The 10,369-nt window shown below is 52.3% G+C and overlaps 1 protein-coding gene across 1 annotated transcript; it reads left to right on the plus strand.

The window, feature by feature from the left end:
* The first annotated feature begins 2,874 nt into the window (after positions 1–2,874).
* LOC119275790 (protein PHYTOCHROME KINASE SUBSTRATE 4-like) lies at positions 2,875–4,648 on the plus strand. The gene has a single exon (XM_037556707.1). It carries the CDS (start codon positions 2,923–2,925, stop codon positions 4,390–4,392), a length of 1,470 nt encoding a protein of 489 aa, XP_037412604.1. The 5' UTR covers positions 2,875–2,922; the 3' UTR covers positions 4,393–4,648.
* The last annotated feature ends 5,721 nt before the right edge of the window (positions 4,649–10,369 follow it).

Raw genomic sequence — 10,369 nt, forward strand, 5'->3', positions numbered from 1 at the left:
GGGGAAACCTTGATCCTCGGATCAGGCGGTGGCGACGCTCCCGTGTCGTACCCTTCCTGGAGGCACCGTCTTGGAGCCCACAGTTCGTCGTATGCGGCTGCATCTCTTCGTGGTGGCGTGTTCACTGGTGGAGTCCCGGGTGCTCGACTAGTGCTGGGGGTCGTGTTGCTGCGCTCAGCGCCTATGTATCCCGCCTTGGGTGTGTGCGTGTGTTGTGGTGGTGTGCGTATGTACCTGGATGTTGTTGGTCATTGCTTTATTTATAAAGCGGGGCGAAAGCCTTTTTCGATAAAGTTTGAAACACCGGGCCTTTCGTTTGTTAACTTTTGGGGGGATTTCCATAGATTTTTATCCCCTTATGTATGTCATTTCTTTCACAGGAAGGTACAGTATGTACGTACTAAATTCCTTAGGATTGTGTCCATATCGATCTAATTCCTTGGGATTCGTTCCATTGAGTGAAACCTGATGGAAAAATCCTAACCAGTGGAGTGCGGTGTGCTTGGCAATGGCATTTGATAGAATTAGATAAGCGATTGCTTGTTGAGTGGATGGTATATATTGTCATCGCTGATGCTGTTGCCGATTCGGTGGTAGTGGCTCGTTTGGCCGCCACGTAGTAGATCCTGGCCGTTTCCTGGTGAGTACACTGCATGCAGCTACGTATCTGTATCTTGTATCGTTCATTGGATCGTCGCGCTTAGTTTTGGATGGCATGGAACTCATCATTCGTGTGGAAACGCACTCCGCCTGTCGATGACGATGCATTGCACTTGGCGATGTGGGATGCATCCAATGCTTGCCATGAACTATCCGAAGCTCCATTGCAATCAGTTTCGGGGTCTGCTCGTGCACGCGGATTTCAACCAGGAAGAGTTCGTGAAAAATGTGCTGCACGCTCCCAGAGAAAAGGAAAAGAGTAAAATACACTGACTGTCACTGAACTTGCGTCAATAGCTCACTTTGGTCATCGTACTTCAAAATACGGTCAATATGGTCCCTATATACATCTGTTGGTGATTATACGGTCACTGCCTTATCGTATAGCTTCATATTTTTTTCCGTTGACCGGTCAAACAGTCCAAATGGTGCCTCATCAGCTCAGGTCCCATATGTCAGTGTGATAATAAAGAAATAAATAAAAGAAACTAAAACTATGTTTGTTAGGCGAATCGACAGAGGGGCTTGGTGCAACCCAGAGGCGCTCGCGAATTGAGCGCGCGCGGAAACCTTTGTGATGAAAAATTGGATCAACGTCTTGTTATTTATTTACTCCAGCACAACACACGGACACCACACACCCAGCACGCATGCACGTGCTTCCACAACACACAGGTACAAGAACGCGCGACTACTCTCCTCCTATGCATGCACATCACTTCTCGGTGTCTTGCTCATGGCGCAGCGGCAAGCTCATCGCCTGCTCCCGCCCCCGGCTTCGACGCCGTGCCCGCGTGGTCGTGGACTTGTGGCTTACGTATCTCGCCTGTCGAGGTACTGCCGGGCGGGGGCTGCAGCCGAGCTGGTCGACACTAGCCAGTGTGTGTTCAATCGATCAAATCCATCGAGAGGACATGCATGCATGGCTGTATCCTGTATGTGAGAGCGGATACTCTTGTGCGCGTGTACTAGTGTGAGTATTGTGCTCCGGTGTATGTTGTGTGCATACGTGCTGTGTGCTAGCGTGTGCGTCGCGTGCGTGCGTACAATGTGTTCTCGTCCTGTGTCTGTGTGCGTCGTGGGTAATTTTACTACGGAGTATAAAGTATCAACCAATTTAATTTTTTTACACAAAAAAGGTTGTGCGCTCAACCAGCTAGCTTACGTGGTCAGCGGCGGCGAGCGAGAGATTTATGGTTCCATACCCAACATCCATAATTCTAGTTTAACCCACTCACATGCGGGGATTCACAAAGCCAGAGACGATACTTTTTTACCCCACTGACATGCTGGGCCCACATAGGCTGAGAGAACGCAAGCTGATGAGGCGCCACTTGGACTGCTTGACCGGTCAACCAGAAAAATACGAAGCTACACGGTGAGACAGTGACCGTATAATCATCAACATATGTTTATAGTGACGGTATTGATCATATTCTTAAGTACAATGACCAAAGTGAGCTATCGACGCAAGTTCAATGACCACTAGTGCATTTTACTCAAAGGAAAAACCCGCAGAATTTGGGCGATGAGAGCGAGGCAGGATGATGAGAGGATGGCGCGAAAACGAAAAGACTGCGGGCCTGTTTGGTTTGTGACTAACTTTGTCAAAGATTGCCACACCTAAAGTTAGGTAAGTTTGATCAACTTAGGTGAGTGTTTGGATCAAGCCACATCTTAGGCAAGTCACACTTGGGCCCACATGGCATACACATAAAAAATGTGGCAAGATTCCCTTAGGCCTACCAACTTGTGGCTCTTATTTTGATGAACTAACTTTAGGCAAGCTTGGCAAAAATGTGTCGCAAAGTATGGCAATGCTAGCAAAAATGCTAGACATACAAAGACTTACACACTTTTACTCGCTCCTTCCATCTAACAACCAAACAGCCCCTGCATGTACCACTCTGTGCCGTGCCCACCCCGCGTCCCCGAGCTGCGGTTGGCCGCTGGCGCACAGCACCTCTCCTCCCGGCTCGTATGCCGCCGTCGCTCGCGCTTGGCTGCCGCGCGACACCAGCCACACACATTTTTAAACGCGACACGGACGCTTACACCTCCCCGCCCGTAGCGGAAGCGGAAGCAGTAGCGTCTCGGCACGCACTGCGCCGTCGCCGTCTAGCCCAGCCTGTCGCGCCTTGGCTCTGCCCGCGCTCCCGCCCCTACAAATTCTTCCGCTCAACCAGCCCCTCTCCGCCAACTCCCTCGCGCACACTGAACGAGTGATCCCAAGCGTGGCGTCTTATCTCTCCTCCTCTATACATGGACCGCTACAGAGTGGCGCCGGCGCGGCCTGTCTTCCTCTCTGGCCACCTGCAGCCCGCGGCTGCTAGCCGGCGCTCGGGTGGCGCCGAGCGGGAGCTCGACATCTTCACGGCCGAGCGCTACTTCAACGCCGCGGACGCCGTCAAGTACAGCGCCGCCGCGGTCCATGCGGACCACCCGCCGCGCCAGCTGCCCGTCGCCGCCGTGGACGCGGCTGCAAGCCAGAGCGGCCGCACCGCGGCGTCGTCGGAGCCCAGCTGGAACAGCCGCTCCGGGCTGCTCGCCAGCAACCAGTCGCCGTCCGCGGCTAGGCAGCACGACAAGGGCTATGGCAGTGGCGTCAACGGCGTCGTCGTCCTAGATACGAGGGACGATCGGTATCACCGCGGCGGCAAGAAGCCTGCCGCCGGCGCCTTCGGGCAACGCTGGGGGATCTTCAGCCGGGACTGCCCCTGCGCCGGCAGGAAGGCGGTCACCGTCGACGTCGCCTCCGAGCCGACGACCCCGAGGATTCACGCGAGGTTCGACGCCGGGGAGGAGAGCGCCGTCTTTAAGGCCAACGGGCTGCCTCCTCCGTCTCCAAACGACGAGCCCGGCGTGATGAAGATTTTTACGACGGGGAGCTGCGCGTTCCCGCTTCGCGCCAACAACAACATCCTCGCCCCGGCGCAAAATAACGGCGTAAACGCTTCGTTTCCCGCTTTCCCGCCCGACGTTGGCCGCCGCGTCGTGAGCTCTGGCGGATTCACCTTCCCGGTGATCAGCCCGTCGAAGGCCATCAGCAGCGTCGTCGACGAGCCGCCGCGCGAGTCGCTGGAGGTGTTCCGTCCCATCGACGAGGACTCGGTGGTGCTCGTGGACCCTCCGCCGCCCCTTGCCGCGGCCGGCTTTCTGCGCGCGCCGGCGGTCGTGGCGGCGACGGACGACGACGCGATGAGCGACGCGAGCTCGGACCTGTTCGACCTGGAGAGCTTTGCAGCGTCATCGTCGTACCCGACCACGTACCGTGGTCGCAGTAGCCGGCGCAACTCGGGGGACGACGACTTGGCGTACGCCGCCGCCGCCGCCGCGGAGCCAGCGCTGAGCGAGTGCATGTACGCGCCAAGCGAGGCGAGCGTGGTGTGGAGCGTGGCCACGGCCGAGGGCGTCGCCTACGACGCCGGCAGCGTGGCCAACTTCTCGAGCGCGGCGTCTGCGTGCGGCGTCGACGAGTTCCGGTTCGTCCCGCCGGGGTCCGCCGCCGGCCACGACGGCTTCACCGCCGCCATGTCCCGAAGCGCCGGCCGCAAGAAAGGCGGCGGGTTCTTGGACAGCTGCCGGTGCGAGAAGGCTGTCAGCGTCGGGCCGACCCCCGTCCGTGTGGCTCGCCCGCCGGCGGTCCCGGCTAAGAAGACGGCGATGGGGCTGGAAAGCGGCGGCGTCGCGCGGTACCACAACCGCCGCGTCCACATGCCGGTGCGGACGTGATCGATGCGCGCGCTCCCCGTCTGGCGCCTATTACTATTAGCCTATACGAAAGTACAGTACGGTACATAATTCTCTTGTTTGTTCCAGGTACGTACAAGGTGTCGTTGGCACGTACACTTGCGCGCGTGCGTGCATGACTATGACGTCGTCAGCTACTGTAATTAGTTACTCCTATATATGATTATACTATCCTGAAGTAAAACGTGCCGCCGCAAGTCTGATGTATCGATCTTAATATGTGTTATGTCAGCGATCACTTTCAGCTTGTGGGACAATTTTTAGACAGATCGCACGCTTGATTGAGAAGGTTCAACAGCTACTAGCAGTAGCAGCTTAAAACGAAGGAACCAGCTAGCGTGGTCGTATGTGATGTGACGGGACGGGACGGCGCGATGGGTGCCCAGCTCGGTTGCTTGATCATGTTGGAACGTCGAGCGTGGAGTGGAGGCGAGTTTGCTGTAGCGCCAGCCTGATGCTGCTGCTGCTGCTAAAGTAGTGATGCAACGAACGTTCGGGCCGGGGCATTTTCCTGCCACGCACATGTCCAGTTACATCACACAAGCTAGGCATGCATTATGTCATGTGCGTGCATAACTGGAAATGATGCGCGCGACGTTGTGCGAGTGCGACGGGACGACGGCGGATGAACCCCTTTTGGGCTGTATTGCGACGCTTGCAGGTACGAGATGGGCCAACTCACCAACTTGCGCCTTGCCTTCTCGCACACAATGTGGTTCATGAAATAGTGCGGATTCACGCTCTTTAACTGACACATGCGCCGGGAGTTTTTTTTTTTTTGAGAGAAAACGTCGTCTTTGTTAATCAAGCAACATAGTTACCAAGCGTCTCCTAGATACAATATGAATTAGAGCAGGAAACACAAAGACCACTAGAGTTCATACAAGACTTGGCAAGAGTATGAGCTAAAACATTAAACTGCCGACGAATATGCTTAAATATCACAGAAGAAAAGCCCGAAGTTGCATGCTTGATGTCTGCCACCATTGATCCCACCATCGAGCGATCACAAAGAAGAATTTAGTCGCTGCACCAACAAGAAGCAATCTGAAGCAAAGATCATCGAGCTGCAACCTTCATCCCGTGCAAGATACACCGCATGACGAAGGGCCATTCCAGAGCAGGAGTCCTATAGAAAGATTCACATCATATGCCACAACACACTGACCGTCTTGATTCGGTGTGACAACACGTGCACCCAACTTGCCTAGATTGGGGAAAATGGCAGCATCAGACATGAAATATAAGGTACCTGACGATGGCGGAGACCACGAAGTGCTTGAAGCAGGGTCTCACGTCTATGCTCAGGAAATGGTTTTAAGAAGTGCTGCACAATCAGGTCTACATAAGTCATGATCTTGAAGGTTGTAAGACGTGGATGAGGCTCCTCCTCATTATTCCTAGCTAAATTGTGCGCCTCCTGGATGTGCCTGATAGTCACAATCATCACCGTGGCCACCAGATCGTTGACCTGCAAGAGGAAGTCGAATAGCCATTCCCTTGGTTAAGTAAAATTCGAATGACATAGCTTAACACCAAAGGATTGCTTCACCTGCACCTAGACCTCCCGAACAAACCGACATAACAAAGGGAAATGCTCGATACTCTTTGTCATGTCGCCACTAGTAGAAAACGGGACATTAGTTTCGGTTCGTAAGGGCCTTTAGTCCTGGTTGTGCAACCGGGACTCAGGAATCGGGACTAAAGGGGCTCCACGTGGCCGCTGTGGGGCGCTCAGGCAAGAGGACCTTTAGTCCCGATTGGTAACACCAACCGGGACTAAAAGGTCGTCACGCGTCAGGCTCAGCCGAGCGCTGGGGTTTAGGTTTTTTTAAAGGAGGGGTTTAGGGTTTAGGGGTTTCATTTTGTGTTTCCCTTTTCTTTTTGTGTTTACCATTCAACTCTTTTACATTTAGGGTTTTCATTTCCATTTTATGTTTTCCATTCAACTTGACGCTAGCTACTACATATAGCAATGAAGGAACCATTACACAACATCGTCATGAATATAGAGAAGTGACATGTCTTTCTCCGTGCTTGGTCGAACAACAAGTTTTCGTATATCTATTCGCCGCTACTACATATAGTACACGTTCATGCATATATACAATATAACATCTCTTACGATCCCTAATATCTAATTACCACGAGTTGGAACATGGTAGAAAACAACACAGGTCCGACGTTGAAACATGGTGGCGCTGGAATTGGACACCTGAGGGAAAACAATCATGTGCAAACCTCCACATGACCACTTTCATCGTGTTCGGTGCCTTGATTGACCAAATGGCCTTCCGGCTCCTTTCTGCAGCAACATAGTCCATGCCATGCCGTGACCATTAGCGCTCTGAGCTTGCTAGAACTGTGTAGATCGAGCCAGATTGTAGGTCGACCGAACCGAGTACTAGCCAAACTTGGTGTGAGGCCATCTAGCATAATCGTCACCTCCATGTCGGCTAACAGGAAGCTGCATAATCTCATAAGCAATATCTGCATGGAAAGAAGAAAGCGCAAACCGTGTCCTCATTCCAGGTGCCAAGATCACCGTCCAGGAGGCACTGAACAGTAGCATTCATCAGGATCGGGGAGACCGATTGGAGCAGGTGTGGCGGCATGGAGGGAATTCAATGGTCACCAATGATTTAACCTTGTATCGTCGGCAATGCCCCATTTGATGCGGAGCATCCCTCGCTCATTCCCATGGATGTACCTACATCTCCCTCAACACCACTTGGACCAATGGCAAGAGTTAGAGCAAATACTATTGAAGATAAGGTGAACTCGCTCCTCTCCGAACTCCCTCTCTCTACTCACGAGACTTGGCTACTACCTCATACGAAGACTCTGTGTGTGATCAGGTACTTGGAGGAGAGCCACGGGACAACTATACCCAATGGCCAAGGTGGCAAGGACACCAAGCATGAACATCAAGAAGAAGAGCTACTTGGGAAGCTACAGGCACCGGACGACCGGCCGGGCCCGGACGTCCGACCCCTGAAGGTTGCTACAGCCTAGAGAAGGAAGGCCAGCCAAAGCTCCAGGCACCGGACGACCGGCCCAGTCCGGACGACCGGCGACTCCCAGCGAGCGGAGGACCGGCCGCCCCGGACGTCCGGCAACTGGGCACCCGAGAGGAAATTAACGGAAGACCGAAGCCACCGGACGTCCGACAAACCTGCACCCGAGCCAAAACAGCGGATGTCCGATCCTACCGGACGTCCGGACCTTCGCGAGCGACCGGACGACCGGTAGAGACCGGACGTCCGACGCCTAAGTGACCGCAGCCTCGGGCTGATGCCCTTGTACCCCTTCACTTTGACCCCCATTTGTACTACGACTATAAATAGGTCTCTTCCATGTCCTAGCTAGGGGAGCATTGTGATAGCTCGTTTGAGATAGAGCATTGCTCATCCGTACCAGATCTACTCCACGTGAGGGACCGTGCCTCTTCGGAGAAGATCCATTCGGATTCAAGGCCTCCATCCGGAGAAGACAATCAAGACCTCCTCACGGAGAAGAACGGTTACTCTTGTATCTTCCCTTTGTTGACTTTGGATCATGTGTTACCTTGTGCTTTCGGTGATCTAGCCCTTGTGTGATCAATCACTTGTCGGTTGAGTGTTTCTCTCGTTTCTCCCCGTGATTTCCCTTGTGTTCTTCCGCGCGTTCTTCGTGTTTCCCCGTAGGATCCACTCCAAACGTGAAAGATCGGCCCCATAGGGTTCTACCCTACATCATCTTGGTATCATGAGCCATGTTGATCACGTTTTTGGAGCCCCTACCCCGTGTTTTCTAGCTTGATTTTGTTGTTTTCTTCCTAAATCCAAAAATTCCCCACCAAAAATAGCCCCAATTTTTTTTGTGATTTGTTGGTGAGTTGAAATTTTGTTGGTTTTGGTCCATGGATTTGTGTTGCCACGTGTGGATCTAGCTTTTCCCTCCCTCCCCACCCTTTTCCATCCACAAATCCGCTCGATTTTGACATCACCATCTTCTTCCTCCCCGAAATCGTGCTGTTCATCCCGTGCCCGATTTTCGCCCAGGTTACGGACGACCGGACCCTGCCGGACGTCCGACGACCGGACGACCGTGACCACCCGGACGTCCGTGTAACTCTGACGAAACTGAATCTTGTTCAGTTCGGCCACCACCACATCCTCACCTTCCACCACATCTTCCAAACCCACATACACCACCATCACCCCCCACTACCTCCTATGACGATTTGGACACGTTTTGGTCTTTGAGATTTTGAGTTGTGGCTCCCATGTCCTATTGTGTTTCGGCTATATAGGTACGGTTGGACACCATCATCACCGCGTTCATCTTCGCAATGGTCTCATCATTGCCAAGGACGGTAACCTCGACGACATCTTTGTCATACCTTGCAATTGTATTGATACCCACATCGCCTTACTTTTGCATAGCTTACCCATCGAGACTAGCCATTGAGTATTGCCGGCAACGTGACTTGTGCACATTAGTGATCATACTCCATAGCATACATACCATACCACAGTGGTGAATATCTTGGCATCAACTTGTGTGTCACAAAATTGTCATAGCATACACAATTGCTATCTTGGTTCGTGAAGTTTTGCATGAGAAAAGAGCTCAAAAGTGAAAGAGCCACCCAAGCTTTTAAGCAAAGAGGAAAGATAAGCAAAGAGCTTATGAGCAAGAACCATAGCATCCTACTACACTAAGATTGTCATATTGGATCATCTTGGATCATAGCACCGAAATACCATACATATAGCATACTTGGGATCGAGATCGTTGCATTTTTGCCTAGCAGGTTGTGCACAAGTTCCGTATCCGCCTATTGTGCAATCGTGCTAGCGTCTCTCGTGTATTGTGCAACAAGAGCATTTTCATGGATTCCACATTTTGGCTCACTTTTGGTTTGCACAATCCCATTTATCTATTTGTGTGTGTGTTTCCGTGTACCATTATTTGCTTGGTCTACTTGTTGCATTTGCAAATTTGTGAATCTTTTCCAACATTATTGAAGCTCACTTACAATTGCATCAAATTTTGTGCCACCATCCTAACCAAGCTCCACCATAAGCTTTTACTTGTGTAGGTGTGAGAACCGACAAGGATTGGTACCAATAGTGCTATTTCATTGTCCGCATTTGAGTGAACTTGATTCATCGTCAACATCGGTCAAGGTACATTGGTATAAGTTCTTCTCTTTCTACCACTCACATTTTGCTTGGAATGATGGATAGGCCAAGTACTTCTACCAACCCACTCTTCATCGAGCAAGACGACGAAATGTCATCATACGTCACCAAGAGCCACCTCTTTGGGGCACAACGAGCGTTGCATCAAGAGCAACAAGCTATGAACGAACGCATCGACAACCTCGCCACCGACTTGCGACTCTCCGAGCAACGTACCAAGGACTACTTCGATAACAAGCTCGACGTGCATAAGCAAGAGAACGATGCAAGGATGGACGAGATCTGCGCCTTGTTGGTGAACCAGCCTCCTTCAACTTCTTCACACTCAAGACGGAGCCACTCAAGTTGACACTCCGACGACTCCTTCTCCGGCTCAAGTACACCGTCATCGAACACTCTTCGACGAGCCACGCGTCAAGACCATCATGCATCTCGCAACCCGCTACACGACAAGCATTCACAAGAGCAAGTCGATGAGCAAGTCCCTCGTCCTCACTCAAACCAAGTTGCTTTTGCTCAAGCTCAAGAACGACAACGACTACGGCGCCAAGAAGAAGAACGATCGCGTCTACACCAAGAGCAACAAGACGCCGAGGCTCAACGTCTTCAACAACAACTACTACGTGAAGCGCAAGCTCTTGAGGCGCAACATGCCCTTCAAGAATCAAGTCGAGCCATGGCCAACCGCAATCGTGGAGGGCGCAATCAAGAGGAAGCCCTTCGTGAAGAAATCCAAGAGAGGAACTACCAACCGCGAGTGCAACGTCAAG

Source organism: Triticum dicoccoides, chromosome 3B (genome assembly GCF_002162155.2).
Source record: "Triticum dicoccoides isolate Atlit2015 ecotype Zavitan chromosome 3B, WEW_v2.0, whole genome shotgun sequence".
Lineage (NCBI taxonomy): Eukaryota > Viridiplantae > Streptophyta > Magnoliopsida > Poales > Poaceae > Triticum > Triticum dicoccoides.